Source organism: Python bivittatus, unplaced genomic scaffold (genome assembly GCF_059951505.1).
Source record: "Python bivittatus isolate LINGU-HERP-01145 unplaced genomic scaffold, Pbiv_v1 ctg000160_np1212, whole genome shotgun sequence".
Taxonomy (NCBI): domain Eukaryota; kingdom Metazoa; phylum Chordata; class Lepidosauria; order Squamata; family Pythonidae; genus Python; species Python bivittatus.
In genome coordinates, this window is record NW_028277076.1 from 2,096,375 (window position 1) to 2,118,157 (window position 21,783).

The 21,783-nt window shown below is 47.2% G+C and overlaps 1 protein-coding gene across 3 annotated transcripts in view; it reads left to right on the forward strand.

Moving 5' to 3' along the window:
- Positions 1-21,389, forward strand: part of SLC25A25 (solute carrier family 25 member 25) — a 28,131-nt gene extending 6,742 nt beyond the window's left edge. The window contains exons 1-10 of one of the 3 annotated variants that reach the window (XM_007429415.4): positions 1,692-2,288; positions 14,479-14,605; positions 14,698-14,785; positions 15,902-16,013; positions 16,586-16,744; positions 17,495-17,647; positions 17,778-17,885; positions 18,285-18,452; positions 18,671-18,821; positions 18,936-21,389. In XM_007429415.4, the coding sequence (XP_007429477.1) occupies positions 2,064-2,288; positions 14,479-14,605; positions 14,698-14,785; positions 15,902-16,013; positions 16,586-16,744; positions 17,495-17,647; positions 17,778-17,885; positions 18,285-18,452; positions 18,671-18,821; positions 18,936-19,120 (1,476 nt within the window). In that variant the 5' untranslated portion in view covers positions 1,692-2,063 and the 3' untranslated portion in view covers positions 19,121-21,389. Of the gene's footprint in view, positions 1-1,691; positions 2,289-9,476; positions 10,425-14,478; positions 14,606-14,697; positions 14,786-15,901; positions 16,014-16,585; positions 16,745-17,494; positions 17,648-17,777; positions 17,886-18,284; positions 18,453-18,670; positions 18,822-18,935 lie in introns of those variants that run through there. The other 2 variants (XM_007429414.4, XM_088146927.1) reach the window with 2 other exon arrangements.
- Positions 21,390-21,783: the final 394 nt, after the last annotated feature.

Here is a 21,783-nt window from a genome sequence, read left to right on the forward strand (position 1 = left end):
CTCCAGGTCACGTCAGTTACTTATGCTTCATAAATGGAGCCAAAAATGTATTTGAACCGTATGGTCAAGAGTAGCGGATGCTATCCACGCACAACTTGCATAACCCGGGAAATTCACAAAGTCAAGCTGATGTTGAAAGTGAATAGTGCCTAAGAGGAAGTCTGACTTCCTGTCAAACCTTTAATCCAGCTATTCCTACCTGGAAGAAGAGGAACTTCTCCCCTGGTTGCCTCATAGCCACCTTGCTTCTCCTTTGATGTTGACAAATGTTTGAAAATACACGAGCCCATCATTGCAATTTCCCTTCTTATGTCAGAGAGTCTGAAGCGTCCGGAGTAGCCCATCCATAAATGGGTCTCCTTTTATCCATCTCAGTTGCTTAATGATGGACGTCTATGTGCAAGTGCGCAGGAGAGAATAAAATAAACCTAGCTGGCTAGCATTCCTTTGAAGATAGATCAAACGTATCATGAAAGAAATACACTCTGTGTTAGGGTGGAAAGATTGACTCTTGTAAAACTAGTTTACTTTGATCTTAGCATCTGCTCTTCATGTCATCTTTAATAAAAATTAGGAAGCAACTACATAAGGACTTACAGTCCTTATTGCCTTCCATCAGAGATAGCAAATGGCTATCCCCATGTATATGGTTTTTGGCAGAAAGTTTTTACAAATAACACCTGGACCTATAAGATCAGGAATATAACTGTTGATCCTTGATCTCACACAATTTCTGGGGTTATGTATTTCGTGTTTCAATCTGTCAGCGCTATCCTGGTATCTTATTGTTACTGGCATTAATATTCCAGATATTGTGTTCCCTTGGCTCTGCATTTTCCACCTTCGCATGTTTGTTCTGCTCTACGGGAGTGTTGTGCCAAACAATAATTTTTGGAGTGCTGTGTTTCTAATTCTGGAAATTGAAGGGAAGAGACTGGTGGAAGAAAGCAGGCCCTTCCTTTCTGTTCAAAAGACGATTGTGAATGGAAAGTCTGTTTAGATTTGCCAATCTAGGCAGGTTTTACTTCTATAAAGGGCGAAGGAGAATGGAATCATGACGTCTTGGTTTTTGCTGGCATGGGACCACACCAGACAGAAGAGGGGCAGGTCCATGGGTTTTATCATGTTAAAAGCAGGAACACACAGGAGAGGGGACTATCTAATCTGCCCCTTTGCATGCATAGCCTGCCTTCTCAAACTCTGTATCCTGAACTGTGTTTTTCTCAGCCAGGCCCAACCTGCAAATTTTGCCGGGATCCGTGTCTGGTTCAGCCTTTATTCGTCTTGAAAGGGAGGTGAGCTACAAGGGAAAGGCTTGGTAGATTCTGCCTCATTACTGCTTAAAATAGGGTGGGTGGTAAAGTGAAATTACTCCTATTCTGTCTCCCAGACTCCTGTCTGGGTAGCGATCGAGAGGGTGGACCATCTTTTGAAGGACGCCTCCCTTCTCTTCCTTCCCATTGAACGTTCCTCTCTGAATTTGCCCCCCCAGGCTGTGCAGCCTCCCAGCTGAGGTGACCCTCTGCACCCCTCTGCAGAACTCAGGCTGCAAGCAAGAAACTGTCCAGTCACAGGCTCTCCTGATTGGCCCGAGGTGGCTGGTTTGAATAATGAACCTGTTAGTGTTGGGAGCCGTGATTGGCTGGGCCCTGCTGCAGTGAGAATGCAGGCTGGAGCATCAGGGCTGCTGTTCCTTTGACGTGCATCGTACGGGCTGGGGAAGCACCGGCTCGTCGTGCAGCAGCCTCGAGCGCCGAACTCCATCGTTCTGGGCTTCCAAGAGCGGCTCCCGCCCAGGCTTTCTGCAGCGCTCAGCATCTCGGCTTTCTTCTTCCATCGCCTCCCTGAATGAGCTGCTTGTGAGGCCAGGCACGACAGCACTGCCAGCGTTTTCACAGGCAGGCGCTGGAACCGCAACATGAGCCTCTGGTGGTGCTGGGCGTGAAGCTTTTGGCGCAGGACCGGCCCTTCGAGCGAGCGGTTCCTCTGTTAATGCAGCGAGCATCCTTCCCACCTGCCGAGTGAGGGTCTCCCTTCCTGGGATTCCAGCCGAGGGATAAGCGATGCTGCAGTCGCTCTGGCGTGTTTTCTCTTGCCTCTTTCTAAGGGCTGGGTGTCAAGGCCCTGCCAGTGCCAAGGATGATGTGGCAAAGGAAGAATCCCCAGTCGCCAGCCCTGGGGACCCGGCGCCAAAGATGCCCAGGAAACTGCTCAGCAAAGAGGCTGATCCCTCTGAAAGGAGGCCAGCCATTCTCCTGGTAGTTGGGCCCGCTGAGCATTTCACAGAGGTAACGTTTCTTTGAGGAGATGCACAGACGTGTCGGTGTGACTGGTACCAGTCTGGATAGGGGAGGGTTACGTGGGGGTGGGGTGACAGAAGGCTGAACCTCTGGTGCTTCAGAGGAGCTGCTTGGGGAATGGGAACCTTGGTGATACGTAGTGCAGCTGGCGAGAAGAAAGAGCAAGAAGTTTCAATGAGCGTGATGCAACTCTCAGTTTAACATGCTCATTCCATCTACAATCTCTGAGCTGCTGAGTTATCTACTGAAGGCCAGCAACGTAGATACTGTTCCAGGCGGCTGACATAAGTGGAGGCTTTAAATAATGTTTGCTTTTGACAAGGATTTGCTCTTAACTTAGAATCTTATTGGCAGTGTGTGTGAGACTCCTTGATAATGTGTACATTGCTTGGTCCTTGCACCCCTCCAGTTGCGTTTGTAGCCAGGAGAGCTAAGGGTCCTGCCTTAGAGGGATTGAGAAAGTTTTAAATTATGGAAATTGTGGTCTTAACAGTTTGGTTTTGTGCTCTGGTCAATATAATGTCAGCGCTGATGCTTGCAAGAGGACAGCGAGCATTGGAAAGATTGCTCTGGTTCATTTGTGCAATAGCTGGTGTAGAATTAAAAAAAAAATCTCACATTAGATATGTAAAAATTAAGGGCCCTTCAGAAATGAAGCATTAAGTGCCCTTCTGTCTAACAGCAAACTCAAAGGTTCATATTCATTTCCAGTTTGGAAGCAAAATGTGGCCACTCAATATAAGGGAACAGTTAAAATATACGCAGAAGTATGCAAATTGCTGAATTAAAATTTCTGGGACACTCCAGAAACGATGTTGATAATAGCAAATGAACTTGTAGGATACATAGAACTTTTAGTTAGGGAAGTTACAAAAGAAATGAGAAGAGATCACTGATTTGCTGAGGCCTCTCATACCTTATAGGAAGAATGCAGGAAGGGGGTGGGGGGAAAAGGGGGAGAATGCTCTGCTCCCTTCTTAACACTGTAAAAAGGAGATTTGATGCCGCTCTTCAGTTCTTTTTCCCCTACAGCAGTCAAATGTACAATAAAGAGAAGAGTAATAAAGCGTTGTCCTCTGGATCACTTCTCTTAATCCTGGGGATACAGCTGGAGGTAGGTTCAGTTTGTGGAACATCTAGGAAAGGCCCGATCGATGAGCTCAGCCTAATATTTTAGGCATAAATTGAATAAAGGTAGGTAAAATGTGTATTCTGAAAACATTGACATTTCCCTTCCAAACTTTCCAGTATAAGTCACCTGAAGTTAAAGAATGGAGGCAAACTGGTTCTGGATGTTCATTTGGCTTGATAAGATCTTCAGAATTACAAATGATGGTGAATGATGATGATAACAATTGATGGAAACTGTCAGCCTAGTTTCAGGTAGCCCAGTATTCGTTGAGGTTCTAAAAAGAACTTGAACATTTGTTTTAAAATACCTTTAAGGTGAATGTTATGGGCAGGGAAGAAAGATATAAAATATCACAAGATCTGTTGCACAGAATATCCTCGAAGGCTGTGGCTTAGGACATAGCAAAGAGACAAACTGGCCCTGTTAATGGTTTCTAAATTTGGATACTCTCTTGAAGACCTAGGTTAAAAATTTTCCATATCTGTGTTGTGCTAATCTGGGAGCTCTCTTCAGCATCTTTCCCACCGAAACCCTTCTAGAGAGATTTAAGAATGTTATAAACATTCAATGTCATTCTTAATCTTTTTGCAATTCAAGTAGTACAAAGTCTAAAAATTGGTACAGTTTTTAAATGGTTCTCAGGTATGCGTGAACTCAGGTGCTGTAATAAAAATTGGGGGTGTTTGCGTTGCTGTTACGATTAGGCTACTTTTAAGGTGAAACTTTGAGGCATAGGAAGTCAGGTTTATAGTCTGTCCAGTTGGAAGTACAGCAATCTAGAAGCGGCCTGCTTCTAATCTGGCTTTCCAGATGCCTTCAGCTTTAGCCTCCCTAATCCTCCAGCTATGCGGTCTTACTGGTGCAGTAGAACCTGAAATCCAACTCATGTCAAGGGCGCCAAGTTAGGGAGGGCACAAATGTCCAACATGTTGGAGGGACATTTGTGCAAGATTATACAACAAGGAATTCCTGTATTCTTCTGTTGCTCCATTGGTTCAAAGGTCTGATGAATGCTGCTTTTGAGACTAAAACATTTTTGCCCTGTTGCTTCTGTTCCTTGGATACAGAGTGCTCCTTGGCTATACTAGCTCTGAGTTTGAAATTAGTGGCAAACTGTGCACTCCAAAATGACACAAACAGATTCAGGTGTCATTGAACTACCCATCTGCTTTGTCACTGGCCCTGGTTTAGGGCTAAGAAGGTTAGTCTAGGAGGAGAAGGTAACAGAGAAGAATCCGTTGGCTTGAGATATTCCTTTCCCTTACGTATGCAATCAACGATTTGTCTGGGTCTGAAATCCTCAGATCAGACAGGTGCTGCTTCCCACCTGTTCCAACCTATGCAGGGGGAAAAAGCTTTTTCAGCAGTGGAAAATCTTTTTTTACTTATCCAAGTCTTAAAACCTCATCATTGCATCATGATTTCAATGTTCTTTTTACTACTTTACTCACTGCTTTTTACTGCTGTATTTGATGCCTTATAATTTTGTCACAGGGTTGCTTTTCTCTTACTTGGTCCCTGTTTTACTTGGCTTGTTAAAAAGGTGCCATTTAAATGTTGTGAAGGAAGACAGTGCCCTTCTACTATCTACCCCATCTGTCTTGTTTACGCTGTGGTAATTGGAAAGGATAATCCCAGTTAAATTCAAGTGTAATAAAGTTGCTTCACCTATTTGGAACAGAGGTAATGTTTGCTGAGCAGGAAGAAAGTGTCCACCCCCCACTTTTTTTTTCGCCCGCACTGCAGCATCTGCTAATTTCAAGAGCCTCTTGTTTGCTCTCTTATGCTGCAAAAAACGGGCCCTGCCAAGATTAGTAGATCTGATGCTGAGATGCTTCAGAGACTCAGGAACAAACAAAGTTAATGTCGTGCAATAGGGCCAGTTCCATAGTCCAGTAGGAGATTATTTTGCTGACTCTTCCCCTTGGGCCAACTGGGGGGACTCACTTCTGGAACAAGACTTGCTTCTTTTCCCTCATCGGTGAAATATTGATGGGCACGTGTTGGGTTGATACAGCTATCATGTTCAGAACATCTTGGTTGTCTGCACCCCATTTTGAAGTGAGAGAGATCGGTTTTTCCTTGCTAGTCCTCCCTGCTTTGAGCCTTGTTTGAAGTTGCTGTTTGTTTGGCTGTGGGAGATAATAGTATCCTTGACGGTCTGCCCCTCCATTCCAGCCTGGGGCTTCAGCTCTCTGTAACAGCTCCTTGTCTCCATGGGAAATTCATCTCTCCCTGGGAAATTAATCATGAATCCCTTTTCAGCAGATATGAAAAGCAACTACTGTTTGAGAGCCTACATCATGTCAATAGAAGTAGGTCAACTCATGAGTTTTTTCACAGAAGAAGTTTCCCATTATAGTAGGTACATTCATATTCCCAAGTGTTGGTAAACTCATTTTAAACTTGATGGCCCAGTTCAGATCTCACAACAAACTGGGTTCCCATAGTTCCTCACCCCTTCACATACGCTTGAACTCCGGCTTGATTATGTCCAAATCAGACCATATTTGTTCCAAACTAGATTGCTTCAGAACTGGAATTGGGAATCCACTCTGGCTTTTAATCTGGGATTAAAAACAGTTGTGGTTTCTAGTGGCTATTGTGTTCTGCTTTGTTTTGGGTACAAAGAAAGAAGGAATTCAGCATGGGACTGGTGATCAAGCCAAAAAGTGATGGGATGTCTGAACTCATTGACTATTGACAATCAGCACAACGCCAAGAAAATGGGTGGCAGTTTCAGCCTAGGGGATAACTTTGATCTTGTTTACTGCACTGTCTTCAGTACACTTGTTGTCTTAGCAGTCAGAGTGGCCACCTCGTAAGCCACAAACTAAAATTCACTGGATTCCCATACTGTTTGGTCCGAGCTAAGTAGATGACATCCTGGTTGGACAAGATATCTGAACTTTGGTGTGTTGTACGTGAAAGTTCGATTCAACCACCATCAAGGGAGTCTTTGACAAAACAAAGAAATTGTTTCTCTTCCCAGGGCCTTGTCCATGAAAAGAAACCGAGGACGAGAAGTACTGAATTGTATTGGCATGAAGGCTTCTTTTATGTGTGAGTGTGTTGATAGGCACTGATTAGTGGAGAATGGAGAGTCTGTAGAACTGTAATTAACACTTTATAAAAGCAACTTTTCAAGAGGACTTTTGTTTCGTGAAACATTTTGTTTCTTGACTGCAGAAAGATGTTCTCAGTTGGCTAATTGCCATTCCCTTTATAGACCTTTATTTTCTAGGTACCTATTACTCAATTTCATAACACTTTAACATTTAACACAGTTACCCAGCTTGAATCATTAGGCAGGTTGGTGCTTATGTGCTACTTGCTTTGATGTCTCTCCCCTTTTCCATCCCCCAGTTTGAGCTTCCTCTGCACCAAATGACGGACTGTGGACCCCATGTGCCAATAGACCAGCAAGTCCATACATTTTCAGGGAGCAAAATCTTGGCTGGCCAAGAGACACTCTTGTAGTTTCCTTATTCAGTTAGAGATTTATTTGATTTTTAGCTTTTTTCAGAGCCATGGCCAGCATTCACCCAAGCCTGCATTTTGGGACCCTCTTCTAGCCCTTTCCTCCCACATATTCCTACATCAAATTGTCCTGCTGTTGCATTTTCCTTCAGATCAGCCCATTATCCTCTTGCAGCAGCCAAACCATTAGTTGAAAACGAATGTGCTGCATTGCATTATATTCTAGGCTTTGGGCTACATGGGAGCAGGAACAGCCTTTCCTGGGTTTGCAGTCCCTATTAGATCTTAATCCTTCATCTTATCATACTGCACCTTCTTCCTTTTTTAATCTCTTCTTAAGCATGCAAGTTCCTCCCAAGGCCAGCAGCTGAATGTTTCTCAGGCCTGTAGCAGATTTGTTAGAAATGGGTGGCGAGAAGAATACATCTTCATGCCAAGGACAAATTTCTCTCCATGTACCTTAGAGCCTTCGAGCAGAAAGAAATATTGGGGGCCCCTTTAAAGGGAAGATGATGGAGGAGGACCCCGCCAGGCAGGCTTGGTGTTGGCTAAAGCAGCATTCCTCTGAAATCAGGATCTGATCTTCCAGCCCTAACGCTTCTTTTGGCTGCTCCTTGAACTCAGGAACATCAACTAGGTCTCCCACCGTCCCTGGCCAACTCCTGGTATTACTCCCATTGTAGAGACGTCAAACTGGAGGAGACTGTCATTGGGGTACAGCGCTGGGAACCTGTTAACGCCCCCAGAAACATTGGGTTTTAGTCAAAGAGCAGGTGGCTGCATCAGCTTCTGTTTTTTGCCTGTAATTAAGCCTGTTACCAGCGATGGAGGCATAATTAAACTTTAATTTGTCAGGATATATTACAGTAGACTTTTTTTCCCTCTCCCCACTGGGCAGTGCATCTTCCCCACCTTTCTGGTATAATTTGCTGGCAAGGTCATTTTGCCGAAAGAGCGAGCTGTACCAAATGTCCCACTTCTGTTCCTACTGCATTTTGGGTCTTGTTCAAAGAATTGGCCTGTTCTTTTTTTTTTTTTTCCCCCTCTCTCTCTTTCTTAAAATAGCCCTGAAGAAATGCTTGTCAGACTTTGGCACAGCATTTCCCGCTTAGACTTCCTTTTTGTAAATGAAACCTTTATGAAAAAAAAAAAACTGGCCAGGCTTTGGGTCTTAAGGACTAGAATCCTTGTGCAGAGTGGGTCGGCTTTGAAAGAAAACAGGAGAATTCAAGGTACCTTGTAGCGTGCCCAAAGCCACAGCCAAGAGCTATGAGAATGAACTGTTTTATATACTGATCTGCCTTTGATCTCTTCCAATTCAGGCTTCCCCCCGGATGTGTTTCCCCTTGTCCTAAGCCCCCCCCCCCAAATGACGGGATGGCAGATTGCTTCCTGATTTGATCATGTTAATATATCAGTTTTTTTTTTTAAATGAAGAGGTGTTCCTGTGTGTGAGCCCAGACTGGCATTCCAAAAGGGTACATTCTGGGTGCGGCCGGGCCATCTCAGTGGGCCCTGGGCCAAGAATGTGTAATTCACATTAGTCTTGGGGACAAGTACGGCTATAAATCATACAACATCTCGGCTGCGGAGCACGGGGCTGCTGTATATTAAAAGAAAGAGACCGCGTCTGCAAAATTAGGATCCAAGAAGATGAGACGGGATGGAAAAGGGTACCCAAATTCTGCCTTCTCCAACAGGTGCCATGACTAGTGCCATAAAGCACTGGCTCTCCTTTCTGGTGTTTTCTGAGTGCCGTTGAGTTCAAAGCAGACCGGAGGGAGGAGGGGTTTAAGGTTAGTGAGATCTTAGAAGTAGACGGTAAAAGCAGCTTTGGTGAACATGGCAGATGAGGGTGCCCAGATTCCAGCATTGCCTGGTCTGTCTGCAGAGCGTTGCTTGGGGCGGTTGCAACGGTCTCAGCTTCTGCTGCTTGCATCTGCTTCAAGGCAACGCGGGCACTGTTTTTTTTTCTGGGACGTAGAAGTGTGGGTCCTGACTGGGTCGTGTTGCGTGGAAGTCTTCCTTTCTTTTTTTGCCCTAGAGTATAAATATACCACACTACCTTATACAGACTCGGACCACATCTCTAGTTATGCGCTCTGCCAGGCAGCAACTCTGAAAGGTGGTGGAGTTCATTCCCAGGCTGTCGCCTAAGATGACCTTTAATGGAGCTGCCAGGCTTGAAGCTGGCACCTTCTCTGTCCCGAGTATGTGCTGTTTCATTCACCTGCTCTTCCTCCCTGAATCTTGTAAGACTGCCTAAGGGTTGTTGTTGAGCAAGTCCAGTTCTGTTGCCACTTGCCAGTGTCTTCCCATACATGTCTCCAGAATTTCCCTCTTCCCCACAATCCCCCATTAGGGACTAGCCAGGTTTCTGCATGCTGGGTCTCCAGCATTTCAGTATACAAGCATTTGATGTTCTAATTTCTTTCGAGGGATTCCTGAGAGCAAGCACTGCTAAAACTGCCCCCCCCGCCCCCCATCATAGGCCTGTTTAGAGAAAGATCTGTGCAGAGCGACACCGCAAAGGAGCTTGTCTGGATTTGGCATTGTTGATAGTACACCCTGTTGGACCTGTCTTCTGATCCGTGCCTCACCCTGTTGGAGCAGGTGGCTTCTCGGCGGTGTGCTGCCTTCTGTGGAACTCCTTTCTGCTGAAAATGTTTCGTAGAACTCCCCTGGAAAATGCGTTGGGCTTGTTTCTTTAAGATGGGCTTATTTCCAAGGGCATTGGACCAACTCAGTCCTCAAGTGATCAAGCTTAAATCAAGACTGGACTCGTTTCACTAGGAGGCCCAAGGTGCTTCTTCCTTCCGTGCACGTGTTGCCTCCACGCCACTTCCAAGAACATGGAAAGAACTTACAGATATTTGCCTAGCCTTATATAAAGGCCTGTTGAGTGGCGGGTTATGCTCCATCATTCAGCTGGTTCTTTTTTCCCTGCATAATTGGTATGCGGTGCCCACCAACTGCAGAAGGGCACAATATACCAAACCCTGCTCCCTTCCAAAGCGGCTCTGGAGGCTGCAGAGAGTTAATCTTCCCTGCCAGTGAAAGTGACGCGTCAGCTGTACGAAAGCCAGATTGAGCAACGCCCGCATCACATGCCTTGGCTGGGAATGCAAGGCCCCGCTCAGTTCCCGCCTGGGGAGGGCCGCGGCCACGGAGGGTTCCCATTTATGCAGAAGGGCAGGGCCGCCTCAGCCAATCGCAGCCGAGCAAGTTCTGTTCATAGACGGGCGTCATGCCATTTACCGGCATTTCGGCATTTCCTCTGTACCCGGCACAAGAGCGAAAGAGGAATTGGGTGGGTTCCATTTGGGCCGCTGCGCAGCTCAGGCGAGGGGGAGATGCTTTGTCTGTGCCTCTACGTACCACACTTTGGCAATTCCCAGGCCGAGTTTGAGTACTTTGAGTCGAGAGGCCTCCCTGCCGAACTCAAATCCATCTTCCGGCTCAGCCTTTTGATCCCTTCTCAGGAATTCTCCACCTATCGGCAATGGAAGCAGGTAAGGATGGGGCTGGGAGGGCGGGGGATGCAGAGAAGCAGAACGGTTTTCTTCAGTTGTTCTTGTTGCTCCCAGAAGCCACATGGCTTTCCGCCCCTTCTTCTCCCCCTCCCCACAGCCTTGCGGGTTGAGAAAAGGATTCTAGATTCCCCCCAAGAAAGTTGGTATCTGTTGGTTGTGCTGGTTGAGACCTCCGAGAGTAGCCGCTGCTCCACGTTTATATTCTGACCTGAGGCTGGGCTCCCCTCTCAAGTTTCCCCATACCCTCTTAGAGCTCTTACTATTATTATTTGGTTTTGCTTCCCTCTTTTCTGCGTAGAGGAGACAGAGCACTGCGCGTAGGAGCTTCCTTCTTGGATTGTCCTGGTTTGCGTCCCCATTGAAGAACTTTCCACATTCAACCCCAGTTCTTTCCTCTCTTCCAAGTGACCTATTTTTCAGAGAGCAAAGCTTTTATTACTTCTAATCATGCTGGTTCAATTTATTTCAGTACGCAGTTTTGAGTGTCAGGAAGCTTTCCTTCCTGTCTTGGTGTCAGCTACAGCCGAATGAGCAACGTAGGTGGAATTTCTCCACTTCCTTTGAAAATGTTCTCAGGCTTTCTGTTTAACCCAGACTTTTCTAATGTTCTGAGCCAGGCTTCCCCAGACCGGCACCTTCCAGACACGTTGGAACTGCAACTCCCATCACCCTCAACTAGGCTGGAGAGAGGTCCTCCAGATGAGGAACTGTCTTTCACCGTAGTTCCTGAAAGCACACAGGATGCAGAGAAAGGGTGGGGAGAGTCACCTTGGGAAAGTTCAGGATGCGGAGGAGGAAATGAGTTAGATGTGATTGGTGGAAGGTGCTGCATCTTGGAAGTAAAGGAAGGTGCTTCCTAGTTCAGCTAGGATGGGCTGGACTAAAAGTTGCCTTGGGGAAATTGCAAGTATTTTTAAAACTAGCTTATATAATGTGTGCTAAGTACAGCCCAGCAGTCATGTGTATCAGTTGAGCAAGGACCTGGGAATTCTCTGGCCTGAGTGTCTTTCCTGAAACCACATCCATGGCTGATGAGCCCTGATGGACCATGTTCCTAGAGAGCGCTTTCAGTGTAGTGGGCTATTTTAAGGCTTAAAACAAGGTTCTTGGGGGTTTGCTTTCAATCAAGAAAAGTAGGCATCTTCCCTCCAGTTGAGGTCTTGATCCATTGAACTCACTGACACTGATAGCAGGTCTCAACCAGGAATCATTCCAGACTTGGGACACCAGAGATGTTACTGTGACTTCCTTTCATACTTGTACAACTAATGGTGGCAGTCCCTAATAATTGCCCCACAAACACAGTACTATGGCACACCCATGAAGAGGAATCTGTGGATTGTCAGAGTCCTCCGACTGAATCTCTTCATCATGGCACCGCCAACACTTTTGCCCCACATAGCTACCTCTATAGGGTTTGATGCCACCATCTTGTTCAGTAGCGGTTAACAGGTGCTCCCGCTTTTATTAACATATTGATTAATCATTAATTGACCTGGAGGGACAGCTTCAGCAGCTGTGGGCACGGCGGGAGCATGTGACAATGTAGTAATTTCAGAATTGGCCATGGGCCTATCTCACACACTGTCCTCTTGCGTTTACATCTTGCCCTTCCCCCAGCATGGTGCTCTCCAGATCTCTTGATAGGACAGCCACTGGCTAAAGCTGACCTGGTTAGTAGGCCGCTCCAAACTCCAACAAGACTCAAGTTTAGCCACTGGAGGCATTTGTGGTGCCTCCGTTACAAGGGAAGACTTCCATGGATGTGATTTTAGGAAGCAGCCTTAGGTTTCCCAGTGGGATTTTGGAACCTGCAGATGCTCCTTCGCTGAAACGATGAGTTTCTCCACCGTCTCGCTTCTTTGCTGCAGGAAGATTAATGTGAGACCTGCACACACTGAGAAGTGTCTTGGCACCAAGTGTGATGGGAGTTGCGTGTGGCAATTTTAGAAACACCCTACTGAGCTAACAGAGCTGTCATGCAAATTGGGCAGCTGCAGCCATGAACTCTCATGTTCCTTCTTCCCCCTTGGCTCTCCGTGGCAGTCTTTTTGGAGGAGAATTCTTCATTTTAGGGTGTTCTAGGGTTGGCTCATAAGCACTGTCAAACATTTTTTACCTTGCTTTCTTTTCCCCCCAAGGGCTCCTTTTCTATGGAATAACCTCGTTTGCTGTTATCTGCCGACATACCAAAGGTCTCTTTCTATCTTTAGCCTGCAAATTGTGATCCCTTCCTTGTCGCTCCTTTTTACAACCATCATATGATTGTCTGCAGATTTGGCTGCCTGGACGTTACAAAAGGTCATTGCAGATGGTGGCAGGATGTCCTTACTAACACTTAGGTAAAAAAGGGATTACATTATATAACGATCTAAGTTTAGCGGTTGAGTGGGAAGGAACATCCTCAACAAAACTTAGTGTAATTATCTCTCTGAAAAACCATAGTGGGAAGTATCCACAGCATAATTATTTGTCCATTTCTCTCTCTCTCAACGGTTGCACCTGTACACCCCACCAAGCCAGGATTTTGAGTTCTGGAAAATGTTGGCTCGCTATGAACCAGCTGCTTTCGTGGTTTGATTTGCTAAGAATTGGGTCCTGTGGCTGTACTCCAGGTCAGCCTCCTCTGGCCTAGGCCCTGGAGAGAGATTATGGGAGCTAGCGTCTGCAGGATACTTGATGCAAGCCAGGACTCAAGTCCAGGGTCGTGTACAGACCCAAATTCCTGGTTTACCTCTCCCCAGCAAGCCAAAAGTCGGAAGCCAAGCAGGAACCATGGCTTCTTAAGAGGGAAAGGTGGGGCTAAGGAAAAGGAATCCAGCAAACTGGGACAGCATTGTGCTCTTTCTTAATAAGCAGTTTCTTCAAATCCTGATTTTCCATGATATGCAAACATAACCAATATATCATCTGTGCATTCCTAACTTTACAGGCAACTGCCTTGATATAATATTGTGATATCCTAGGTGCTTATGAGAGAGATTGGTGACTAAGGTCATTATGTCATGTGGAGATGAGTAGTTAGCCCAGGTGAGACACCGTATGGGTCTTACTTCCAGAGGTGGAGCTCTGTTATTCCATTGCAGCAAGAATTACTCCATGGCTGCAGGTGGATGTAGTCATAATATCATTTGTTTGGTGTTTGGCTTTGTGTACCAGCCTACTTGCCGTTTATTTAGTCAACAATTGTTGGACGATGGCTTGAGTGTGATGGGTGAGTCTTAAGGCTTTATAAATCTATCATAGAATGAGCTTTCAGTCCAGGAAGAAGTCTGTCCTTCCTGGATGGTATTCAAAACCAAGTCTCTCTAAACATAGTTCCTGATGGCTATGCAAAATAGATGGTAGGACTGTGTTGACCAAGCCAAGATTGTTCTCTTGCCCTCCTGCCCATCTTGTTGAAGGCTGGAGGGATCGGTTCCTGGTAGGAGGTATGTTCAGGGTGAAGTGTATTTATTAACCGCCTGACCTTGCCATCTCTTAATCTCATTTGTAAAGATACACTCTGCTCCTGAAATCTAGTTTCCCCTAGGTTCTTGCACAAGAACATAACTGCAGGGCGTCCAAACCAGTTCATGCTTGTTGTAGAGCCGTTGTATCACTTAAAGATTGCTTATTAATGTTACTTCTTAGCTTACCCAGCAAGTTTTCTAGCTGCAGTTAGTTCCCCCCAGAAATAGCTAGTTTCCCTGTTGGTTCTTCTTACTAAAGAAAGAAAAACACAAGTTTTGAGCGGAGGGCTAAAAAGTGAGCGTGGTAGAGCTGGGTGACCTTGGTGCTTTTTCAAAACTTCTCAGCTCAAGTAACTCTGCATGTCCAGTTCCTGAAATGAGCGTGCAATTGTTGCTGATTGTGTTTTTTGTAGTTAGCATAGAGTTCTGTTTTTTCTTTGAACATTTAGTTGCTCTTTGTTTAAATAAGAACCAGAGCGGTTGGAATTGAATCCATGCTATATAACATTCCCCGCCCCCCCCAACCCTAAACAACAGCAGTTATGAAACCAACCAAGGTTATTTTTGTGTCTTTTCTACAGAAAATCGTAAAAGCCGGAGATAAGGATCTGGATGGCCAGCTGGACTTTGAGGAATTTGTTCACTATCTCCAAGACCATGAGAAGAAACTGAGGCTGGTTTTCAAGAGTTTGGACAAAAAGAATGATGGTAAGCACTCCCGCTGGTTAAATTTGGGTGGCTTGTTCTGCTTCACGAGCTTGAGGTTCACTTCTCTACCCCCCCCAAATGGGATTTTGCAGGTCGCATTGATGCTCAGGAGATCATGCAGTCTCTTCGCGATCTGGGCGTCAAGATCTCTGAACAGCAGGCAGAGAAAATTCTCAAGAGGTAAGTGCTGGAGCTGGCTCCCATCTTGAAGAAGCATTGTTTCTCTCTCTCACGCACACTTCTCTTTCCCATCAATTTTCCACACATCCTTCCATCTTCCTCGTAGTGAGTCATGCGAGAAGCCGCCCACGTAATCCCCCCCTCCCACTTCCAGTCTTTGTACTGGAGAATTTGAAGCAAGGCGTGGTTTAATGGGGACACAGAAGAGCTTGTGGTGGTGAAAGTAGACGGCGGTGCTGCATGAAGCAGCGATGCTGTCTCTCTTCAGAGCGGCCTGCCTGTTTTTGCAGCCTGCGCTGGTAACTTTCCACCTCGCAGAGCAGGCTGAGAGGGTGTTACCTGGGCGATGTTTGACTGCAGAACGGCTGAGAGCACGCCCAGGCGAACGGCCTCCTGTTGAGCAAGGAGTGATAACCAGAGCTGCCTCTGATCATCTGAAACCAACATCAGATCAGAGATAGATAGATAGATAGATAGATAGATAGATAGATAGATAGATAGATAGATAGATAGCTCTGTGTGTGTATTTGCAGCACTCTGTTCTCCTGTACGTGCGTGTTCATGTGTAAGACTTAACTGCTTTCTTTTGTGGGCTCGTGGCACTGATTTTAACCATCACTTACTTGTCCCTCTTTGGGTTCTCCCCTCTGCTTGCCTGACTGCCTGTCTGTCTGTCAGAATAAGGACAGGACATGTCTGGGGTCCTGTCACTTAGTAAGTACAACAGAGTTTACTTCTGTGTGGCCCCTTGTCCCCATGTGTCTCCTACTCCCCCCCCCCACTTTGGAAGCGGGCTGCATGTTTCTTGCACGTCTGGCAGCAGGGGCCACGTTCAGCACATGCTTTCCAAAACAGTATCAGATCCATCTCAGAAAGCTCTTATCTTTCCAGCATAAAGAATTGTGAAACAAAGCGAAGGGATTTTATGCGATGTATCACAAAGCAATCCGACAGAAAAAATGCAGAGCTTAGAACAACTGTCTGGATGCAACCAGACCAATAATTTTCCCCTGCTGCCAGGACACCCTGTTAGAATGTCTAATAGGAGAAGCTGTTCAGCTCTTACGTTACACAGGTGTAACTTCTCCCATTTCCTTTTCTGGCCGATTCTTGTAGCATGGATAAAAACGGGACGATGACAATTGATTGGAACGAATGGAGGGATTATCACCTCTTGCACCCAGTGGAGAATATTCCTGAGATTATCCTGTACTGGAAACATTCAACGGTAAGACAGGACCCCTGGTGCCTGTGAAGTCTTCTCGTGTGATCCAGAACCTCTCTGGACAGGTTCTGCTTGCCATGTTCTGCTTTAGCTCCTCAAATCTTTCTGCCCCAGGCAGGAGAGGATATTCTCAGGGTGCGGGGGAGCAGATCAAACACTTTGCCATAAATCAGTGTACAGGAGGGACCAGCTCTTGTGGGTTTGTAGCCTGTCGAGGCCAGCAACTCCTCTTTTGTCCAGCTGGCGGGTTGGGCTGCGTAGCGAAGTCAGGCTGTTCACCGTTTCTTCTTGGCTCCTGAAGAACCGTGGAAGATAGCAGGGCTGGCCAAGGGCCAGCTCTCTCAATTGGAAACCGATGCTGCACGGTGCATCTTTGGACGCCCTCTGGCAAATGTGATTAGCCAAGATTACAGACTGATATAGCTGTACACGCAACAATGAGCTTTTCAGGCAGGAGACCGGTGCTCGTCTCCCGACTAAAAGGATGGCCATGCTGCGCAGGACCTCTTTAGCCTCTTAAGAATCCCTTGTCCTGATGGTGTTGGAGAAATGGGTCTTGCTGGGTTGCCTTTCAGATTTTCGATGTGGGGGAGAATCTCACCGTCCCAGATGAATTCACGGTGGAAGAGAGGCAGACGGGGATGTGGTGGCGGCACCTGGTGGCAGGTGGAGGTGCAGGCGCTGTGTCAAGGACTTGCACTGCTCCTCTGGACCGGCTGAAAGTGCTCATGCAGGTAGGGAGGAACACCAGGGAGGTTTCCGCCTACTTTTTCACACTGCCCTAGTTCTTCCTCTTTAGTGTAGGGATGAGAAACCTGAGGTCCCAAAGCCACCCTGGGGTAAATTGCCAAAAATTAGCAACCACCACAGACTTCGGAAGTATGGGAAATGAACATGGAAGTTCATACTTCTGACACCCAGCAGGGAAATGCTGGGTGTCAGAAGTACACCCAGGGACATCTCCTTCTGCAGAAGACTTGCCCTTACATCATTCTTGTCATGCTTTTCCTTCCAAAGAACTATGGGTCCCTGGAGAGTTGGCAAGCTAGATCCATGCCACAGTGTTGATGACACCTCGGCCTTTATGGGCATGGCTCTTGGTGGGACACGAGATGACTCGTGACTTGGTGGCGCTTATTTTTCCTGTTGGCGATCAAAGGACAGCAGAGTTCTTGCTGTGTGTCAACTGAGGAATTTGGACTTTGCACAGACGTGGTCAGAGCTGTCCATCCACACCTTTCATCATTTGGGCTGTGGGTGTAGCTGGCATGTGCCGAAGTCCATGTTATCTTTTCTTTGGGCTTCTTGCTTTCCCCAAAGCTCCTACCTTTGTACAGGCTGAACTGAGTGGACATTAAAAACAAAGCTTCTTAGGCCTGTTGAACTGTTAAGACAAACCTAACTGCTAGTCTTGCATGTCAGTGAGAAAGGGAGGAGAGCTCATTAGTGGGCCTCCATCTAACCTAAAAGTCTCCCTTTTCCAGGTCCATGCTTCTCGCAGTAACAACATGTGCATCATTGGAGGGTTTTCCCAGATGATCCGAGAGGGTGGCCCAAGGTCCCTTTGGCGTGGCAACGGCATCAACGTCTTGAAGATCGCTCCGGAATCAGCTATCAAATTCATGGCTTATGAACAGGTAAAGCATCAGGGGCCCCAAGCGTGAGTGTCAATTTGTGTGCCCCCACTGCCGAGGCCATCGAGGGAGGGAGAAGGAGGTGACTGATGCAGATTTCTCCGGTCTAAGTACGGGACACCTTCTTTGGCAGATCAAGCGCTTTATTGGCACGGACCAAGAGGTGTTGAGGATTCATGAGAGGCTGGTGGCAGGCTCGTTGGCTGGAGCCATTGCACAGAGCAGCATCTACCCCATGGAGGTGAGTTTGTGAACGGAGCCCTTCTCTTCCTTGGTCTTCTGGTTACAGTTTCAGACTTGGCCGCACAAGCTTGAGGTTGAAGACCTCAGGAAGCTGACCCCAGCCCCAACTTGCTGCCATCTAGATGGACTGACCTTCAAGAACATTACTGACCACGTTGTAAAGAATAATGGGAATTGGAAATCTGAAAGGGGCCAGAGTGGGGAAGGTGGTTTGAGGGCCTTCCCCATTGACTTCTCAAAGGTTGTGTTCGCTGGAGACATCGGTGCATCTCTACCTCTGTGCTTCATTGCTTTTCCTTGATGGTTAGCCTTCTGTGCGTCAGGCCCGGAAGTGCTATTCCTTGCCTGCCTCCTGCCTGAATTGCTGACACTCTTCTTTCTCCTCTTGTTGGCTTAGGTTCTGAAAACCCGGATGGCCCTGCGTAAAACAGGGCAGTACTCAGGGATGCTGGACTGTGCTAAGAACATCCTTGCCAAAGAAGGACTGGCTGCTTTCTACAAGGGCTACATTCCCAACATGCTGGGGATCATCCCATATGCTGGAATTGACCTGGCTGTTTATGAGGTAAGAGATTTGGCAGGTCCCTCTTGCAAGAAAAGGAGGCTGTTAAGATCCTAGCTGGTGGCCCTCAAAACGCCAGTGTTATCCAGAAGCCCCAGCAGCGTTTGGCTCCAGCTTCTCTGAAGCCTAGCAGGCCCGTACCAGATGGATTTGTTCAAGGTTTTTTTTTTAAACGAGTCGGCTTTCTGATGACACTTGATTGATTGGTGGTTTCCTTCCAGACGCTAAAAAACAGCTGGTTGCAGCATTACGCAGTGAACAGTGCAGACCCTGGTGTCTTTGTCTTGTTGGCCTGTGGTACCATCTCGAGCACTTGCGGGCAGTTGGCCAGTTACCCCCTTGCTTTGGTACGGACACGAATGCAGGCTCAAGGTAATTGGACACCCCGGGATCTTTGGAGGAAGCTACAGTGAAGGAGGGCTTCCTTCTGGGACCCTTTGGCTCTTAGCCAGCCCTTCAATGCCTGTCCAATGTCTTCCCTTGCAGCTTCAATTGAAGGAGCTCCGGAGGTGACCATGAGGGGCCTCTTCAAACACATCCTGAAGACAGAAGGAGCGTTTGGGCTCTACAGGGGCTTGGCCCCCAATTTCATGAAGGTGATCCCCGCCGTGAGCATCAGCTACGTGGTCTACGAGAACTTGAAGATGACTTTGGGGGTGCAGTCTCGGTGACCACCATGTGGCCTCTGGACTCTTGAATCCTTAACCAAGCCTTGGGGCTGCGGCTCCAGGGCGAGTGGCCATTTCATTCTGTGAATGGGTTGAAGACACTAAGTTGCGTGAGCCAAGCTGTGAAACTCCCAGGCCGAGAGGGGCTGGGAGGACAAGGGGTGGGGGCTTTTATCTTTGTGTTGCTGACAGAAGCACTAGGGGCATCCTCCCCAGCGGGGAAGGACCAAACCAAGACACCCCCCCCGCCCCCCAGGCCGGGAGACTGTCACAAGCCGCTTGGTGGAAGCTTGGCTTCTAAGGTAGCAGAAGAAGTGGGACAACCGCGACCCACTCCTTCAAAGCCTCTTATGCCATTTCAGAGCAGGAGAATAGATCACCTTCCATCTTGGCTTCTTCCGTTGGGCTGTTAACGTTTAAATCCCCAAAAAGACCTGCCTTAGTTAGAAATGGCTACTGAGCCGGAAAAAAGAAAAAGAAAAGAAAAAGTTAAAAAAAAAAAGTTGCTGTTTACATAACATTCTGCTGGGTGAGAGTGATTTGCATTCTACTTTGCAATCCTGACAATGTAATTTTTATTTAAAACAAAACAAAACCCAGGCCTGAGGGCAAGGAATGTTACTTTTTTTTTTTTTCCTGCCCCCCCCAAAGCTAGTCAGGCAGAGCCGAAATGTTTTCACGGGCTCTGCTGCTGCTGAACGAGATGCACTTATTACGACGTCTGAACATTTGAGTGCCCCAAAGGCGTGTCTCTTCGCTGCTGATTGGGGGGGAGAAAGAAAGAAAGAAAGAAAGAAATTTCTACTTCCTATTGTAACATTTTTGCTTTGGCTGTTCAGGGCCGCCAGTTCCTCTCTTTGGAAACTCTGACCACGTGGCCGCCCCGTCTTTCTTTAGGCCCTCTAGATCTTGATAGACGGACGCCAACGCGTGCGTTCAGGGTGGGCGAGTGGGGTTACAGGCTTTGGGTAACAAGTAGCGTTTGCTACAGGGAGCAAAAGGGGTTAACTGACAATGGAAAAAACGTCGTCTTTGTGGGGGAATGGAAAGGGTGAACTGCCTAGGGTTTTTTCCCTCCTCCGGCGAGGCGCTTGTCCCAGGAGAAGGGAAACGCGTAGCAGCCGTATTTATGACTCTCCCAAGGGCTGGTCAGTCCTCTTGGGGGGCCAGGGAAATGTTTCTCTGACTTTTTGGAGGCCAGCTTCTCATTCCACTCTTGTTTTTACTGCTTCAAAGCATATTTATTTTGTATTTATTTGGAAGGCGAGGCCTGCTCGCCGATCTATTTTTATAGACTTGTAGAGTTATTTGTGTCTTTCGTCTTCTGTATTTTTGTAGAGGTTCTCTGTATTTATGTTCTTAAAAACCATTTTGCACGTTGTAACTTAACTTGGAATCCCCGGCGGAAGAGGAGGGAGCCCCGCTGTCCTCCTCCGACGGCTCGGTTTTCCCTTCCATGAGCAGCGCTGCCTGTTTTGCATTTGAGGTCGACTGAACCACTGAGTCAGGAGGGAAGAATTTGGGAAAAGGAGGAGGGGGGCTGGTGACGGTGAGGGGAACCTTGTTTTCACTTGAACCAGGGTCGGAATGACCTCCTTTTTAGCTTCCTTGGGGATTGGGGCTGGTTGATGCCCCAACCACGTGTGGGGTTTTATTGATGTTTTCTTCTTTGATAATGAAAAGGGCTGATTGGACTCTAGAGGAAAATCTCAGGGAGACAAAATAACAAAAAACCACGAGGTGCCAGTTTTGTTAATGCACGGAAGGCCATTTGCACTCGGAGGGAAGCTGTTGCTGATTGCCAGGCAGCTGGGTGCCCTGCCACAGGGGCTGTTCCAAACGCACAAAGCCGTTTTCAAGGAGAAGCGACGATCTCCGAAAGCAGCAGTGACCCAGATGCCCCCCCACCCCCAGATGCTCCATGTCCTGAAAGTCTGGTCCAATGGGGGGTGGTGGAAGTTTTGAGCGTTGCCTTCTGTGCTAGAATGATCTGCTTGTTGGGACCATCTGCATGCTTGTCTCGAGTTTCTGTCTGGATCGGTGATACGACTGTGTCCCCCACTTGCTCTTTTTATGAGTTGCTGTGTTGTCTAGGCAGCCCTTCCTTCCTTACCATTGGTGGCCTGGAGAGAGTATTCGGAGCATGCAAATCAATGCAAAATCGACTGTCTTTGTAGCTGTAACCCGGGTTTATGAAGAGCAAATGTAAGAAAAATCCAGAAGTCTTTGATGGTAGGGAACAGTTTGCTAATAAAGGTTTATCATGCTAATATTTCCCTGGCTTCTGTTTGTTTGTACTGGTTGTCGAGTCAAACAGCCATGCTGCTTATCCAAGTATGCGAGCGGCAAATTTAATTTTAAGCCTTTTTGGTGATACCCTCCAAATTCAGGCATGATCTTGTTCCTATTTTCATACGATGCGTTCCTCCATCCCGTGGAGCTGCTTAGATGTGGATTTCTGGTACAGGTGTTAATTGGCCGACACTCTCCCCCAGGGGTTCCTGTGCTGCACTTTCTCTGGTTTTCTTAAAGCCACCCAAGAGGGTTCCAGCAATGTGATCCAAGACACACGTTCTCCCCAAAGACCCCATGCCTTGGACGGTGGGGTCCCAGAGGCCCTAAAATGTGAGGCTAGCAGTTTTAAGCCCAACTCAAGGCAGAGATTA